Source organism: Drosophila obscura, unplaced genomic scaffold (assembly GCF_018151105.1).
Source record: "Drosophila obscura isolate BZ-5 IFL unplaced genomic scaffold, ASM1815110v1 contig_73, whole genome shotgun sequence".
Lineage (NCBI taxonomy): Eukaryota > Metazoa > Arthropoda > Insecta > Diptera > Drosophilidae > Drosophila > Drosophila obscura.
Genome location: NW_024542865.1, coordinates 9,668,580 through 9,685,641, shown reverse-complemented (window position 1 = coordinate 9,685,641; position 17,062 = coordinate 9,668,580). Strand labels below are relative to the sequence as shown.

General features: G+C 44.1%; 5 protein-coding genes and 1 long non-coding RNA gene across 7 annotated transcripts; 3 read left to right on the top strand and 3 right to left on the bottom strand.

The window, feature by feature from the left end:
• The first annotated feature begins 229 nt into the window (after positions 1-229).
• Positions 230-2,581, top strand: LOC111068661. Of its 2 annotated transcripts, none has more exons than XR_002607199.2 (5): positions 230-402; positions 774-1,451; positions 1,509-1,604; positions 1,678-1,750; positions 1,809-2,581. It is a non-coding gene; the product is annotated as an uncharacterized LOC111068661 (long non-coding RNA). The 2 variants fall into 2 exon arrangements; XR_002607200.2 differs by having other exon boundaries at positions 1,802-2,581.
• A 422-nt stretch (positions 2,582-3,003) lies between these two features.
• Positions 3,004-4,898, bottom strand: LOC111068657. The gene is made up of 4 exons (XM_022358314.2): positions 4,779-4,898; positions 4,412-4,600; positions 3,775-3,860; positions 3,004-3,705 (listed from the first exon to the last, which is right to left on the bottom strand). The coding sequence occupies exons 1-4, from the start codon at positions 4,833-4,835 to the stop codon at positions 3,159-3,161; spliced, it is 879 nt and encodes a 292-aa protein (XP_022214006.2). The 5' UTR covers positions 4,836-4,898; the 3' UTR covers positions 3,004-3,158.
• Positions 4,899-6,387: 1,489 nt separating this feature from the next.
• On the top strand, positions 6,388-7,509 carry LOC111068655 (sepiapterin reductase). Its single transcript, XM_022358311.2, has one exon. The coding sequence runs from the start codon at positions 6,531-6,533 to the stop codon at positions 7,320-7,322; it is 792 nt and encodes a 263-aa protein (XP_022214003.2). The 5' UTR covers positions 6,388-6,530; the 3' UTR covers positions 7,323-7,509.
• Positions 7,510-9,861: 2,352 nt separating this feature from the next.
• LOC111068707 (BTB/POZ domain-containing protein 9-like) lies at positions 9,862-11,432 on the bottom strand. Its single transcript, XM_022358387.2, has 3 exons — positions 11,363-11,432; positions 11,216-11,308; positions 9,862-11,118 (listed from the first exon to the last, which is right to left on the bottom strand). The coding sequence occupies exon 3, from the start codon at positions 11,058-11,060 to the stop codon at positions 9,981-9,983; it is 1,080 nt and encodes a 359-aa protein (XP_022214079.2). The 5' UTR covers positions 11,061-11,118; positions 11,216-11,308; positions 11,363-11,432; the 3' UTR covers positions 9,862-9,980.
• Positions 11,433-13,736: 2,304 nt separating this feature from the next.
• On the top strand, positions 13,737-14,700 carry LOC111068673 (sepiapterin reductase). Its single transcript, XM_022358327.2, has one exon. It carries the CDS (start codon positions 13,840-13,842, stop codon positions 14,638-14,640), a length of 801 nt encoding a protein of 266 aa, XP_022214019.2. The 5' UTR covers positions 13,737-13,839; the 3' UTR covers positions 14,641-14,700.
• Positions 14,660-16,386, bottom strand: LOC111068672 (splicing factor ESS-2 homolog). The gene is made up of 2 exons (XM_022358326.2): positions 15,941-16,386; positions 14,660-15,883 (listed from the first exon to the last, which is right to left on the bottom strand). The coding sequence occupies exons 1-2, from the start codon at positions 16,284-16,286 to the stop codon at positions 14,751-14,753; spliced, it is 1,479 nt and encodes a 492-aa protein (XP_022214018.1). The 5' UTR covers positions 16,287-16,386; the 3' UTR covers positions 14,660-14,750.
• Between the last annotated feature and the right edge of the window lie 676 nt (positions 16,387-17,062).

Below are 17,062 nucleotides of genomic sequence, written 5' to 3'. Positions count from 1 at the left end.
TATAGAACTCTCTCACTCTCTAATAAAATATGCAAATAACAAGAACAACGGTGCAGCAATGTAACGGTATCGGATGCACAGAAGAAAAGAGTAAACATACATACATACAAGCATGCACACATGCACAGCCTACTTACAAAATGTAAACAAAGAATAATTTTAAATTTTAAATTAAAAAAAAAATATATGTTAGATCTAGTAGTCCATACGTATTTGTAAATCATCAGGGAATTGCTAGTTTATTCAGTTCGTTCGGGAAGTCGGAGTGGAGCAGGTCGGAATAAAATTAAAAATCTAAAATATCCAAAAACGTATTTTTTGAAAAAAAAAAAAATGAATTCTATTCTTGTTAAATTCTTTTAAAGTGTAAAAAAATGAATCAAATAGTTTATCCAAAGTGCTGTGAGTGTTCATTGACCACGATGTATTGAGAGTTTACATTACTTACTCGTGCGTGCAGAAATTAATTCATTGCCAAGCACATATGTAAATTCTTTGAGTGTTTGCGTGGATAGCCAGGCCAGACGAACCGCATATTTCCTACGGTCTCTTTTCTCTGGGAGAATTTCTTGTCGGTCTCAGTAATAATCGACTTCTTTGAATTAGAAAAAATGCGTATTATTTTGACAGAAAAATCAAGGTAGCTGTCATTCCGACCACCTACTCGTATGTACATACGTACATATGTATGTATGGAGACCAGCATATTTCCTCTGTCAGAGTTTCTTCTTGACCTACTTTAAATAATACAAAAATTCTCTTTATTTTTGCAGGACTTGGCTCCGCAGAATCCTGCTTTGTTGGTACTCAATCGGCATAAAAATCCTCGCTGGTCGAGTCTGTCTTCGCTGCTAGATCCTCCTGTGATGGCGTTGTCTACACTGTGGTTTCCTTCACAGGAGATGCCCTTTTCGGACAACCTCTCTGCTGGAAACTGACACCAAAGATCGATCCGACCTCCATGGAGAATGGCTCACTTTCTTGGGGACTTCCTTACAGCTAGGAAGCTTCGCCGATTGTTTCTGTTGGTGTGTGGTGCGCCTTCGCTTGAAGAGCGGTGACGTCAGTGTTGACGAATGTTAGGCCCAGCCAACGGCATGATGGGTATCTCTTTGCGAATGTCTCGCAGAAGTTTGGCCTTTGTGTCGTAGATCCCATACACTGCATCAAGCGTCTTGCCTCTCATAAGGCACAATAGCTTCTGTACCTCGTCCTCCGTCGAGGCCTCAGATTCAGCTGCTTTCAGATGCAGATTCGACTGCTCGATCCGTTAACTCTCCTCCTTGTATTTTTGGGGCCAGGGCCTCTGCTCTCTCGGGCTCGTCTTCGGCGTCTTTCTTTTTGTCCGCTATTGCATCAACGTATGTGGTGATGATAGAATATTTGCGTGTTGTCGACATAAGTCGAATTCAAAAGGATTCCCCTTGCAGTCGAAGTTCGAGGAGTCGGAGGTGAGTCGAATTAAAAAAGCTTTTTGCAATCAAAACAAAATCTCTGCAATTTGACAGGAAAAAGGAAAAGTAAAGTGGCCTGTAGCCTACCCCCTACACGTGCTGGGATGGAATTGAAAGTGGTTGCAGTCCGAGAAGTGCGCGCAGTCCGATGTAAGTCGAATTCAAAATTAAAGCCTAGCATAAGAGACTGAAGGGTCGGAACTATTGCTCTTTATTTTTATAGGAAATTAAATATAGTTGTTCCTGCCGGCTCATCATCGTAGGACTGCTGTGGCTCTCTCCTTCTTGAAAATTAAGTAAGTCCTCAATCATTTTCAATTTCAATTTCAATCGGCTTATTGAGCTAGTTTTCAGCATGGAAAACATCAAACTTCGACTACAATTAAACATTCGATCGACCCCACATCCGGACAAATAGAAGAAGGCGGAGAACGAGGCACTGCGGGCACATTCACTGGTCGTCAAGTTCAAGATGGAAGAGAAACCAGTCAATCAGCCTGTGTGAATACAGACGTTGGATCCACAGACAAGAATATAGCTGAAACGTAGGCTCCGACGAAGGAAGGGGTGGCAAAACTATTATGCCATATGCGCGGCAAGACGAATGTTTGATGGGCTGGATGGGGTCTACGATCCAAAGACAAAACTTCTGCAGGACATCCACAAAGCGAAAGCCATCATACCATTGGCTAAGGCCTGCCCTCCGTCAGCGTTCCCGGCACCGCATTGCAAGCGGACACGCACCACACACAAATAGAAACAATCGGCCAAGTCTCCACGCTCTAAGAAAGTTCTCAAGAAAGTCAGCTTATTGTCCATTGAGTTGGGAACGATCTCTGGCTAGTTCTGCAGGGAACATGGTCCAAAAAAGGGCAACTCCAGTGAAGGCAGCAACAGTATAGACACCGCCAAACAACGGTGGATCTAGTCGCGAAGGCACATTCGTCCAGCAAGGACCTCTATGCCCATAAGGAACCACCCAAAAGGACGTCCGCTCGAGCCAAGTCACCTGCAAGGCCGCCTGTGGCAACGACTCCGATAACCTAAGAACTCTTCTGAACCTAAGAGACAGTTAGAGTTACTTGTTAGTGTTACTTGTTTGAGAATATATTATTTATGTTACCAAATCTTTGATGTTTTATCCACTCGCTTTATCAACATGTTCTCCCTTTGATCGTTTGCCGTGGCAAGTTCCCGTATGCGTGTGCAAGGTTTCTAAATCTGCACAGAAGGGAAAGTTTTCGACCCCTTAAAGTATACATATATATTCTTGATCAGCATCAGTAGCCGAGTCGATATAGCCCATGTCGGTCTGTACTTCTCGATGAGTGCCTAGCTCTCAGAGACTTTAAGAGCTAGAGGAACAAAATTCTGTTTCCATACTCATGTGATATCACAGTGTTACAAGTGTCATCCACAATTCAGAAGTTACGAGAAGAACCGAAAACGCAGTATCGTAGAGAATGATCATATCTATCAGATTGCCGAATCGGATGGGAGCCAGTGGCTGCCACAAACTAGCAGATGACAGCCAAATAAATGTAGTTTAATGTATAGACACATGTGTGGTTTGTTTGTTTGTTTGTTTGCATAAATAGTGGATAGTACGTACATATATTTAAGCTCTAAGCCAGCCAAGCATCCCTTCATTCCTTAGCATAAATAGTAGATATTTACAATCGGAAGTATCAGAGCAGGAAATGCCTAATAGCAGCTACCAGCATCCGGCTCCTGGCGATTCGCATTGCGGTAGGAGGTAATGCGTCCCGGCTTGAACCCACAGTCAACGGAAACCTTGCCGGCCACCTTGCCGTAGCCATCGCTGTAGGTCTTGGAGGCGTAGCTGCTGGAGCCATAGCTCGAGCGGGTACTGGTTATTTTCTTGAACTTGGGGTTCTTGAACTGCTCGGTGATGTAGCCCAGCTGCTTGTAGGTCAACTGGGGTGCCGGCTCATCATCGGAGGACTGCTGTTGCTCGTCCTCCTCGATGTACTCCTCCTCCTCCTCCTGCTTGGCAATATACTTGGGCTTCTGCAGGGTGATGACCTCGCTCTTCAGCTTGAACAGATTCTCCTCGGGCACATTGGAGAAGGTAACCTTTTGCACACCATCAACAGGCTTTTGGGCGAATCCATAAGCCAGCTTCGCCTCCGGCACATTAATGGCCTTGCCGGCCTGGGCTGCCAGGCTCACACTAATGGGATCTGCGGCCGGGCTGTTATCTTCCGTCTTCTCGGCCGCATATGCAATGCTGTAAATGTGAATGATCCATAAGCAGTGGATTAGTACATGGCTTCATAATGGGGATGGATGCACTTACTTGCCATAGCTGGAACTGGAGCTGGAGCTGCTGCTGTAGCTATCGTCGCTTTGCTGGCATGCGCAGGTGGGTTTGCATGGTGTCGTCTGTGTGTAAATGATCGAGAGTTTGAGGGGTATCGTTATAAGGTATCGAATTTGGTTTCTATCATTTCAGATTGTTGATGCTTAGAAGCACGTTCGGAGCGATAGTGATGACGGCGAAGAGCATAATGATGGTGAAGTTTACGATGACGAGGCATAGCTGAAGCTCTGGTTACTATTGCAACCCACGACTCACTCGCGCGGCCCTCTGATAAAACATGCGATGCGGAAATACTTAATACTGCAGCTGAGGATGATGATGTTGTTCATGTTGATGATGGATGTGCGCGCACTGATACAATTAGTTACTGGTCCAGGATCTATGGTTCTAGGACTGGTTCTAGGACTTAAACTATAATGGATGGTTAGTCATGGAGTTAGATTTGATATTGATAGCCGGATGGACGCCTCTTGTAGCAATCGATATGCTCCAGACGCTGCAGACGCTCGGCCAGACGGCGAGCCGCCAGTGTTTTGGCTTCGAGTGCACCCTCGAGCATACGGCGGCCCAAGAGATTGTTGAAGGCATGCACATATTGAAAGAGATCACGTACTTTTCCGCAGGTCTTGGGTAGTTGGGCGGGCTCAATCAGCTGCTTGCTGCACCAGCAATTGTCCCCGATCGGCGAGAGATTCACGTCGCTGGGCTCATAGTAGCGGGGCTTGGGACGCACAATCGTCGGTCCTTGGCAGCTCTGGCAATAGTCGGTACCCTTTTCCGAGCACACACAGGCAGCCAGCAGCTGTAATATCGATAGAAATCAAACACATTTAGCTTTTATTGTAAACATACAAAAACACGCGGTTTCCGTCAACAGACTCTCAGTGTCACACTATTCGTCTCACTTTCACACGCACAACCCGTCCCGGGCCCGTTCAAAACATATAGCTCTTGCTCGCTCTTTCCTTCGATATGCTTACCGCTTGAGTGCAGTGCATTGCCAGCAGAAATGAGAGAAACAGCTTACAGGCTTGCATCTTGGCTTGGTTCTTATCGGTCGCGTGCCGCTCGGTGCTCGTTAAAAGTTTGAACTGCTTATGGAAGCGGTACACACGTTTTATATACCCCAGAAGATTGAGAACCGCTGCTTTGGGTCATGTCACTGCAGTTGCTCACAGAACATGCATTAGTATTTGTTGTTGTTGTAATTGCCGTATTTCACTCAATTCGGGCTAAAAGAAATCTTGGCCATTCATGGTTAAGGTTCAGTGCAGCATCACATGGTCCAGCACAACGCTTTCTCGCTTTGATCTTGACTGGCCCACCAGGGTCAGGTTCAGGTTCGGGCGGCGCTGTCTGCTGATGCTGCAGCGACGTCGACCGCCGCCGCTCCGGTGCGGCTTTAAGCCAGTAGCTACGTGCTCCCCGGAATTGGGCAGCGCCCAACCTGATATTGATAAAAACAAAATCACCGTAAACAAACGAATCTAGTGAATTCCAAAGAATTTCATATCGCCAACGCCCTGCCACCCCGTTGTCAGAGACTAAAATTAACAATGAAGTTGCGACAAAGTCGAAATTCTATAGGAATTATATTCCGATTAGCTGTAGCTGCGTGTGCCCAATCCACAAATTGGGTCAGCGTCATCTCGCAAATTGACCCCCGGGAGCAGACTCCAAAGAAACGGAATCAGGCCATTAACCTAATCTCTGGATTATTATTGTTTTTGGGTTCTAATCAAAACAAAAATTCCCAAAAATTCGCCGATCGATGGGAGATTGCAGTGCGTAGATGATATCATCGATGATATTGCGTGTGCGAGTGTGGTGTGTGCATATCGAAATAATATGGTGGACATTCTTCCCAATGCAATGCACATGACACATCCAAATAAAACACGTCTTTGGGCGGTATCTTGGTGCATGTGCATTACCTGACGTAACAAGTAATTAAACCATAAATGACAGCCCAAGATGCTGTCTATATATACACGTGTTTTTTAATTGATTAGAATCATTGCAGATTCATTATGCAATCCGAGTGCGATGACTGAAAGCGATAACGTCAGCAACGGCGTGTGCATGCATACATATGTAAGTAATTATTCTGAAAGAAGATTTCATCTCCCCCCTTGGCTAATCTCTTTTCAGTGATGCCCGTGGCCTTGGCTAACTGCCTTATCAGATGCTTTCACTGTCAACAACCAGGTTCAGCCCCCGCCCACTTTGACATCGTTAAGTCGAAGCCGAAAATAGTCCAGCGATCAGCAATTAGATTCGTGCACAGAAGGATGCCATGAATGGCCCCTTGCCAGATGTCAGCTGCCTGGATTTCGTTGCCCAAAAGATCAGCTGGTTAATGGGCAAATTGGAGGTTAATGGCACGGCAACAAGTCGAAGCTGTAGCTGGAGCCGCAGCCTGGATAGAGATGATTGTCGTCTGTCTGCCGTCTTATCAGGAGATGTTCTGGCATATAAGCACTGAGCTGACGTACCCACGAGCTAGAAGACCCAGGTTTTCCATATACACACATCTCCCAGTATATTATTTAAAAACGAGTATATACCTAGTTCGCGATTATCGTGCCGAACAGAGTCCAGCTTTTAGAGCCGAGAATTGCTTCCCGTTCAGTACAGTTGTACAGCCGCAAGTGATCGCAAGTAGAAAATTCGGTGCTCTTCTTCCACACGAAGTTCGGGAAATCCTGCTCAGAGTGCTCATCCAACTAAATATGGCAGCAAAAAGAATGGATTTAAATAAGCGCACCTTTCTGGTGCTGAGTGGCAGCTCGAATCCTTTGGGTCAGACACTGGCCCTGCAGCTATGCAGTCGTTTGGCCCCCGGATCTGTTGCCCTCATCCTGGACGATGACCAGGAGAAACTTGCTGCTCTGGAGCTGCTAAAGCCGGATACAGTTCAGCTGAAGACGGGCAAGTTGGATGAGCACCACTCCAATGGTGTAGAGCTGATGGAGCAGGCCTTGAAGCAGGCGGAGGATACCGTCTTCGAGCGTTCCATCATTGTGCATAACGAGGGTTTGGCCGCCACCGAAGTGCTGATGGAGCCCCAATTGTCGCAGGATTGGACCGCCTATGTCCAGCAGCAGTTGTACGCCCCGGTGGCCCTGAATCAGCACTGGCTACAAAGCAAACAATTGACCGACGTGGAGAAGCTGGCAATCAATGTGACCTCGTCGCTGCTGGTGCGTCCGCTGATCCACAGCGGTCTACTCTGCTCCTGTAAGCGAGCCAGGGACATGTACTTCCGTGCCATGGCCTCTGAGGAGTCACGCCACAATGTCCATGTGCTTAGCTATGCTCCCGGCCTGCTCGACTCTCATCAGACCCAGTACGATGTCAACGGCAATGTGATTACCCCGGAATCTCTGGTAGCATCGCCACAGCTGCTGCAAATGCCACGTGTCCAGCCGCTGCAGGCCACCCTCAAGCTGATCAACATTCTAGAGGAGATCTCCTTCGTTTCCGGTCACGATGTCGACTACTACGACACATACGTTTTATGAGTAGAAACCTGGAGGTGGACTCTGTCCCTGATGGACTCGGTTCTGACAATGGTTACCGACTTGGATGCTGCTTTTGATTTGATTGCTTGGGAAATTAATAAACTTTGGCTGGTGACCCCGGTATTGGAGGTGGAGAAGAGCGAGTCACACGAAAAGGAAACTGAAAAAAAAAACCAACGATTTTTTATTTGGGTTTTCCGTTTAAGGAAAAGAGAGGTCAAATGTGGGTAAACTCATTTCTTTTCAGGAAATTTGTAGATGTATATTTTTTGATCAGTATGAGATGCAGAGACGATTGTGAGATAGCATTGATTACTAGAGGAACTATTAGAAAGGTTCTGCTGGAACGAGTCGGGGAAAATTGCTATGAGGGAAGCTAAACTTGAATCTTTAGAAAGAAGCTTAAGAATAGATCTTTTTGAATATACTGTACCTATAGCATATATACAGTAAAAATAGACTCACCTATAGCTATGTGTAGGTTCATACCATATAATATAGTAATATAGGCGAAACCCCGCTAAAGATAAGCTACATTTCAGTAGAATAGTCACAAAATGCACAGAATGAAGATCCCCGGGGAAGATCCCCATCGTACATTAGCTCCCCATCTTCCTTGCTCGCCTGTTCCGTATATGAATCAGCGTTTATTACTACACATAGCTATAGGTATACATATTAATATATTTTTGAAAATCCACTCCAGACATTACCAGTCGTTGGATTCACTGATAAGCGTAACAAATGATGTATATATGTGGCCATTGGGGGTGCGTGCCAGGGCACGAGAGCAGTAGACTGTTGCCGGGTCCCCATCAATCCTGATAAGAAACGATTCATGTGGGATTCGCAGCTTTTGGGCATAGGCCTGAAAACTGTAAATATATTTTCGCAATATATGTTTTCATGTTTGTCTGAAGGGGAAAGGTGCCTGTTGTGGACATAGTTTTGTGTTTAAACTTTTAATCAATTGCAAATTATACCATATTGTACCAATTAAAGCCTGGAGGTCTTAGGTATCGGTCAGTGAAGGAACTAAATTTATTTCTTCATTCACAAAAATTATATCCAGAAATTATTAAGGGGACCAATTTTCGAAAAATAAATAATATATAGATAGATAATTATCTAATTATAATTAGAAATTAGTTTCGTTAACTGTGTATTGTTAGCAAAGAATAGACCAGGTCTTGGAAAAATGGCTACGCTCCTAATTCAGATGCCTCGTTGGACGCTTCAAGGCATACTTTGGGGCCTAAGAAAATAAAAATAAATTGATTCATTAGAATTGTATAGCATATATAAATGACAGTACATTGAAAGCTTTTTCTGGGCAATTTTACTTTTTATACGCGTACTTGAAGAGTTTAGGGATGTTGGATTTTTGGTAAAAGGCGATGTGTGTAGGTTTATTTTTGCGAGGTATAATTTGGGTGCCATTAGAAATCAATTTATTAAATATATTTGGCTATACGAAAAGATATTTTCTATTATATGTACATACACATAAATATAAACTTAAAACATCAGCAGAGTTGTTTATATTTTATTCAAGCTCATACAAGTTCTTATATGTATGTATAGGTGCTATGTGCAATTCGTTTCGAAATCGCGAGCTCATTGGCAACCGGTTTCAAATCTTGCGATTTGCGATAACCGGAGCATGGCTGTTAGATGTAGATGACAGATGTAGCAAAAAATGTAAAAATGTAAAACATGTTAAACTTCCACACTCAGCCGTTACCGATACCTTTAAAGACGGTTAATTAATGCACCTTTTCCAGAGTTTTTAAAGTGATAGCGTCGGAAAAAAAGCGCACAAAAATTATACATTTTGCATGTGAAAACTTAATATTTCCCAGACGGTAAGCTGAAGCTACAAAGTGCTTAGAACTACCCTATACCTTATTAGCTTTTCAGAATGGCAAAGTTCTTTACAACCAGATGTAAGACAACCCTGGCGTCCTTTACATTTTGGCCGTTGGGGTCCCTATCTCTCGACTCTGGAGCTACCAGGTCATTTATCAGCCAGCGGATAGCACAGAAGCTTCAGACGGAGAGAAACAAGCGCAACATACGGAACAAAGGAGGTAACACAAGTCATGGTAACAGAGGTACGTCTCGATTGATTTCGGCCCGCCAACGAACCATCCGTATCAACACTTAAATCCGCGCGGCATAGCCTGAGCCCGATGGCAGAGACGAGATGTCCATGGATGGACGCTTCGCGACAGGCGAGACACTATGTCGGCTCACTTAACCGACGGCTCCTCGAGAGTCGTAGCCGGAGGACTCTATTGAACTCAGCAACTGGCTACCAAAGTGGCATACTTTTTGGTGGCAAAATAAAACAGCCTCTTTTCCGTTGAAAATCAAAACACTAATAAGTACGTGTGTACATACATACATATGTAGTTGCAAACTCTTATGCGTTTATGTGTGTCTGTGTACGTTGAGGATATATGATATATGTATAATATACATTGTATATACTGTCGTCTGTTACATTTTTTGTTCTGCTGATAAAATAAACTCCAGTGAAACTTCATACGACTACTGTTCCTTAAGCTTAACCAAAATAAAAAGAAATAACATATTTAAAGGGTCGCCAGAGTCCTGCTCCTCATTGCAGGAGTCGTTGCTGTTATATTCACAGGGCTACACAGTGTACATGGCAACGGCCTTCACCTCAGGTTGTGCCTTCGGGCTTGCATTTCGCATCGTGATACAAATTTGGTGTACGAGACGCTCCGTGAAGTTGATTTCCATCGTGATTCCGTTGGACTTCGATTCGAAGGTTCCCACCTCATTCCAGATCTCGACGCTTTTGACACTTACGCTCCATTTGCCACCACCATAAGTAGTCACGATAATGCAGTTGATTAAGGAGATCTTGTTGAGATCCAATATAGTTGAATTCTCTGAACGAATTGTTAATGGTAGTTTCTCTCCCGGCAGCACATGGGGGCAGCCGGCAACACGGTGGGGCAGATTCTTTTCGGTATACTTTTGATCAATGGCGTCGATTATTTGGTTTAGCTCGAATTTGGCTGTGGGCTGCACCACGGATATCAGCTGCTGGACAGTCATAAGCGGGAGACGTATGTGTGACATCATGGGCTTGATGTCCACGCTCGGATTGAAGAGACTCCATTTGCATAGAGCCTTAAAGATTTTAACTTCGGGAGCTGCAAAGGTGTCCCGTCGTAGGACTTCCTCAAGCGATTCCTTAGATAGCCTTAAAAAGGACTGATGCTTTAGCAGCTTGGACGCATTGCGGTCCATAAAGTCGATGCATTCTTTGCTCAGATCGTTCATACTGTATCGGCGCGCTGCATTCAGGATCATGCAGACGTTGCTGACGGCCAGATTCTGCTGCAGATGATTGTTTATCACCCCCTCGACGTTCTGCAAACCGTAAAGATGGGCCAAACCGAACACACCTATCATGCCCTGCACGTCCAGTGTGGACAGTGGCAGGGTGCCCGTGTATATATAGCGCATGATAATTTTAAATGCATCCACCGGCACCTCCAAACGAATTTCCCGCTCCTTCGATTCAGTCATGTTCCCGTAGAGCATTGCGCGAAAATAATCACTGCGCGCCGCCAGAATGCTGCGGTGGGCGGGCAGCCGCTGCTCCTCTACCAAGAAGTCCACGTCCGAGTAGAGGTCGTTCAGGCAGAGGCGTCTCATGTCCAGACCTACGTGATCGATGTCGTCAGTATTGCTATCCATCGTGGTACCAAGGGAAGACGCTTTGTTAAGCTGGGTGCTCCTTTTCGTTGCTGGATACCTGTGCATGATATTAATGATGTATATACCATTATGTATATATATATATATATATATATATATATATATATATATGTATGTCCGTATTTATTACTTACGTTCTATAAAAACGTACTTTATTTCCCTGTATTCTTGAACAATCACTGCGCACAGCTTGTATTTTCCCTCGCTTTCAGGTGAAGGTGGCAGCGCTACAATACATTGATATTAATTGAGTCCTATATCGACCTATCGATATATTTTACCATTGATCCAATTTACATATTATAATCCTTTTTAAAATTGCTTAAATCAATTTAAATACCATTAATCCCGTATTAATTGTTGTTATGTATGTTCCTAAGTGTTTTATGGTTTAAGCCTAGTACTCAGATCCAAAAACTGTTTGCTAGCAAACAAATTTCATATATTCTTCTAGCGGCCAGTGGTGTGACCAGAGGTCTGCACTGCATTCCGTACGGTTACACTGCTCAGACAGCTGCTTGGTTTTGTTTAAATTTAATAAAATGCACTTCTTCGGCTGGGGTCGCTCTTCCCCAGACATATCCTGGGCTCCCCAACATTTTATTGGTAAGGTAATGTGTCTATCAGCAGCAGCAAGTGGCGACGCCTCCCGTGCCTACCCCCGTGAAGACAACATATTTTAAAAACAAATTTTTTTTTTATATGCATTAAAATTAATAAAAATAATATATTATAATATCCATATAATTGTGATTCATAAAGCTGCCTAAATTAGATTCTATTTGTCTTCATTATTTAAATATTTCATTTGGTTTTTTTTTTCTGATTTTCATTTAAAAATCACACAATAATAATATTTTTTTAGTTTTTGGGATAATCATTATTGATAATAATTATTTTTATAAATTATTATTAATGATTATCCATAATAATTATGTTTGAGCGAAAAAAATAAAACTCAAAAATAATGATTAAACTTTGAGTTTTATTTTTTCGCTCAAATATAAAACTCAAAGTTAAATAATGAAAACATCATGGGAAGCTGAGAAAAAATTTATACATATCCTTACTAATTAAGTCAATAGGAACGCATTAAAAATGTTTTTCAATTAAAAAATTCTTATTTGTTAAATTAGCGATTACAGCCTCATTAAAAAATAAAGCCAGTAGATATTAACTGAAATATAATGGAATACTGGGAAGAGAAGAGGTTCAAGTATCCCAATATGTTTAAATTGGCTAGGGTTGGGCACTCTGTTCCCGCAACTCAAGTCAGCGTTGAGAGGAAATTTTCTTTGCTGTAACTGGTGCTAACAGATTTGAGATGCAACCTCTTTGCAAAAACTTCTTTTTGTAAAATTAAACAAGTAAATCAATTTAAAACCAAAAAATTTTATATATATATTATTGAAAAAAAAAAATTGCCTAAAAACATGTTTAATGCGTTCCTTTTGACTTTTTGTTGATCTGAGTACTGCCTTCCGTACAGAGCCTAGAAAATAGTTTTTGCCCAAAAAAATTTCTTATCGGTTTCATACGAATATCCACCCTGATTCTGTTCGCGAGGTGTTGTTTCGGATCCTGAGTACTAGGCTGTAGAATTAACATGTTAGATGTAGATGTAGATGACAGATGTAGCAAAGAAATGTAAAATATAAAATATTTTAAAGTTCTATATAAATTATAAGCTCTCAAGCTTATATTCTGACTGAGTACGGGTATAAAAGTAGAGTCGCGTCCACAGAAGCGACTACACGTTCCTTCTCGTTTTATATGAAGTTTTCCAGGAATTTTTCGATTCTGCGGTGCTGGATACCACGCTTAAACGAAAATTTAATGGGCATTTGTTCCTCATGTAGCATCTTGGTATTGTATAGTCTCTACTGCGACGAAATTACCATTAGTCTCTCCCATTTACACACTCTCTCTCTCACACAATAGACAGACGACAAGAAAAACTATAAATCGGCCGAAGAGGTGAAACACACAAGAAGGAGATAAATAAAAAGGAAACAGTGATAATACACTGAGAGCAATCCAAAGACATTTTGAATGTCTTTTTATGTTTTGCTCTTCGCAGAATTGACTATTCACTGCGGCAATTTATTTTCAAAATATACCATAACTATTCCGATGCAAAAAATATTCCTCAATTTTGATATTCCATTTAATAGCAAAAGCTATTTGGGACTCTCAGCACTAAACAAATAATTTAATATGATTAATGAATCAATTTTCTACAATATTGGGTATGTTTAAAGACTCCTTTTTATTGGCTTGTGTAGAAAATAAGATTTCAACAGAAAAGGTCAACAGCTGCTGCTGCTGTTGGGGCATAGGTGAGCTGGGCATTTGGCGGGTTTTTGGCTATGGTTATTATTGCCCTAATCAGAACAATACTAGCTTATTGGGCAATCAAAAAATTATAATTCTTTGACTTCCGCTCCGCTTCGTATAACAAAAGAGGATCGTTTCAATGCGATAAAAAGGACGTGTCTTATGTATATGTAATAAAATTAAGTGGTTGTAGTTGTTGTTGCGCCATCTGCTATGTAATTATGTATATGCTAACATATGCTACTCTTCAATCGCTGCTTGCTAGTACTATTAATTTGTTTGTGGGTCACTGCAGAAATACTGCACCTGTTGCGATCCCATTTAAATCTGGATTAAATTCGAAACTATCGATTACGAAATATGTAGATAGTTTGAGCCCCAGCTGCCGCTTTCATTGGATCGGAAATTAGAAAGGCCCAGCATGGATCTGAAGCAAAAAACATATCTCCTGGTGACTGGTGCATCGCGTGGCATTGGCCGCGAGTTTGCCCAGCAGCTGTCGCAGCGCATTCAAGCTTTGGGCTCGGTGGTTGTGCTGATGGGACGCAGCCAGCCGCTGCTTGAGGAGGCAAAGGCCACAATTTTGAAGCAAAATCCAGATCTGTCGGTACACATATTCGCGCTGGAGTTGGGCACAGCCAAGACCGAAGATTTTTCCAGTATCCTACAGGACTCTCTCCAGGCAAAGGTGTCTCCAGGTGACTTCGAGCGCGCCATTGTCATTCACAATGCAGGCACTGTGGGTGACACATCGAAGCGTGCGCGAGAGATTGGCGACACGGAGTACCTGCAGCAGTTCTTCCACACCAATTTGTTCTCCGCCATTGCCCTCAATTGCGAGTTCATGCGCATATTTGCTGGCGTGCCCAAGCTGGTGGTCAACTTGAGTACCCTGGCGGCCATAGCCCCAATCTCCTCGATGGCCCACTATTGCACTGTGAAGTCGGCCAGGGAGATGTATTTCCGTGTGCTGGCCACCGAGGAGCCAGCACCGGGCACTCTGGTGCTCAACTATGCGCCCGGTATGATTGACACCCAGATGACAGTGCAGGTGCAGCGCGAGGCTCATGATCCCGCGGTGGTGGCCATGTTCCGGGAGCAGCGCGAGTCTAAAACAATGCTGACAACTGCTCAGACAACTGAGCGTTTCATCCAGGTGCTGGAGGCACAACGGTTCCAGTCCGGCGACCATGTTGACTACAGGGATCACGAGAAGGCCTAGATCACAAAATATTTTACACTATGGTTATTGGGTATTTGTATTAAAATGGAAACGCAACAAAGGAATTGACTATTTGTTAGGGGGTAACACAGGCCGAGATCGACTAGGTGCTAAAAGAAATCCGCCGCTGCACTGCGTGGCTTTATGGGGATCTTGAGCAGATCGTCTGTGATTGTGGAGCCCGTGTCGATGATGGTGTTGCTAGATGGTGTTGTGATTCGTCTCGGCCTTCCCAGCGGCGTTGTGCTCTTCACCAGACCGGGTGTGATCTTTCTCTTCCTGGCCGCTTGGCCCGGCGTTGGAGTGTGGCGTAGACTGGGCGTGCCGCGCAACCCCAGCTTGGCAGTGGCCAGATGCTGAGCAGCCGGTGACATGCTTGCCAGACGCTCCATGTTGGTGCGTATCAGCGGTGAGCCGATGTTGCGGCGGGCAGTGTCGAGAGCTACTTGTTTCTGGTTGCGCATCTTCTCGCTGACCCTTTCGGCTAGAGCAATGGCAATGTTCTCACGGCGGGAGTTCTCGTTGATGCGGAACGATGGCCCCTGGGTGGGACGCAGTGGAGTGTCACCTCCATCCAGGCGGAAGGGCGTGCCATCGATCTCGCCCCAGGTCATAATCGGGGAGAAGGCCACACCGGGGTGGGGTGAGGGGGAACGTAGCAACTCGAAGCCGCGAATGCGTGGTGTGGCAGTGGAATTGTTTGCTCCATTTGCTACATCTGTATCCTTTTTATTTTCCATCTCCTGATGGTTGCTTAAACTCTCTGGCAGTCTGGTGGCCTCGTGCTGGATGCTCATTCGGCGTTCCGCTGCCTGCACACGCTCATCCTCGGTCAACTCAACGCCGTCCGGCACATACATAACAGAGTTCATGTTTGTGTACTTCCAGGTCTCAATCTTCCTCAGAGGATCGGGCTCCTCGAACTGCTTCTCGATGCTGGGCAGCATGAGGGCGCGCTTCAGCTGATCCGCGGACAACTGCTCGTGGTTGTACAGCAGGGCATACTTCTGGCGCAGCTTCTCCTCGGCCGTCTCAATGATTTCCTGAAAGCTTTGATTGTCCTCGCTCGTATAGCTCTGCAGGAAGGCATCCAGCGACATCTTGGAGGGCAATGAACCGCCCTCGGCCGAGCTGTGAGCGCTGCTGCCGCTGGTGGTGGAGCACGGTGTGTCCGCGCGCTGGAGTGGAGTGTTGCTGCGACTTCCTTGGCTAACAGGCGTCTCAAAGGTAGCCGGGGACATGGCTATGGAAAGGGACAAACAGATGAGTGATATGGCAACTTCCTTAACCGGCGACTCACCATTGTTGTTACGGTTGTTGCGTCTGCCGTTCCTGTAGCCCATCCTTGGAATACGTCCCAGACTGTAGCGTGCCCGTATCTCCGCCATTTGCAGAAAGTCACGACGCGCCTCGGCCTCAAGGTAATCATTCTGGGCCCGCAACTTCTCTAGATCGGGAAAGAAGTCACGCTGTATGATCTTGGACATTTCTTCAATGTACTGCTCTTCGGTCAAGATTTTTGGTTTGTGTTTGCGTCGCACGAGATCTGTGGGTTTCTTGAAATCTGCCAGCGCAGTGTTCTGGGCCTTGACCATCTCCATGGCCAAGCTGCCGGGGGTGCCAGGTGTGCGTGGTGTCTCAGACATTGTAGTGAAAAAGTTTAGAAATAGTTTTTTTTTTTCCCACAAATTCAATTTTCCTAATTTTATTTATATCAGTGCAGTAGTGCTGGGAAAAAATCTATTCAAACATCGATATAATCGATTCTTTGTTTTTGGTGTAAACATCGATTAATGTTTTGGAAATCGATGTTTGCTTGCGACCACTTGAAAAAAATTCCATCTCCAATTTACCACAATTTAGCGCGAACTTGAGTGAAGCAAAAGGGTGAGAATAAAAATGTATACAATATTTTTGCATTCCAGCATGTTCAACGGAGTCTGAGAGGATGTTCAGCCGAGCTGGAATACTCATATCAGATAGACGAGCCTCCTTAACGGCTAGCAACGTTAACAAATTGTTATTTGCAGGCAGGAACCAGCGGGTTCTGGAGCAATAAAAAAAAACAATGGATCTCAAAAAAAATAAATGTTTAGATTCGATCTAATCGACTAAATCGATGTTTTTTCTAAAATATCGAAAAAATCGGTTCTACGAAAACTGATTTTTTCCCAGCTCTACAGTGACAGCGCCGATAACGATAAGAAATACCATCGTGCTATAAAAAATAAATACCATTAAATACCAATTTAGCTTAGAGATATACCATTTAAATACCATACCATAAAAAACCAGGGCAATCCGGCGATCAATCGAGACTTAACCCACTTAACACTCCTCTATTCAAAGAGTTGAGCACCCTTTGTTAAACCGAGAGATATAATACTGTTTGTAAAGGCTCCTTGTAGCTCCATTCTCCTGT

Bases quoted from the DNA above. Each gene is read 5' to 3' on its own strand.
- LOC111068657 (XM_022358314.2), bottom strand. From the start codon at position 4,835: ATGCAAGCCTGTAAGCTGTTTCTCTCATTTCTGCTGGCAATGCACTGC. The intron at 4,601-4,778 runs GTAAGCATATCG...TCGATATTACAG, and splicing joins CAATGCACTGCACTCAAGCG to CTGCTGGCTGCCTGTGTGTG. The intron at 3,861-4,411 runs GTACGTGATCTC...ATTTACACACAG, and splicing joins TACCCAAGACCTGCGGAAAA to ACGACACCATGCAAACCCAC.
- LOC111068655 (XM_022358311.2), top strand. From the start codon at position 6,531: ATGGCAGCAAAAAGAATGGATTTAAATAAGCGCACCTTTCTGGTGCTG.
- LOC111068707 (XM_022358387.2), bottom strand. From the start codon at position 11,060: ATGGATAGCAATACTGACGACATCGATCACGTAGGTCTGGACATGAGA.
- LOC111068673 (XM_022358327.2), top strand. From the start codon at position 13,840: ATGGATCTGAAGCAAAAAACATATCTCCTGGTGACTGGTGCATCGCGT.
- LOC111068672 (XM_022358326.2), bottom strand. From the start codon at position 16,286: ATGTCTGAGACACCACGCACACCTGGCACCCCCGGCAGCTTGGCCATG. The intron at 15,884-15,940 runs GTGAGTCGCCGG...CCCTTTCCATAG, and splicing joins CAACAACCGTAACAACAATG to CCATGTCCCCGGCTACCTTT.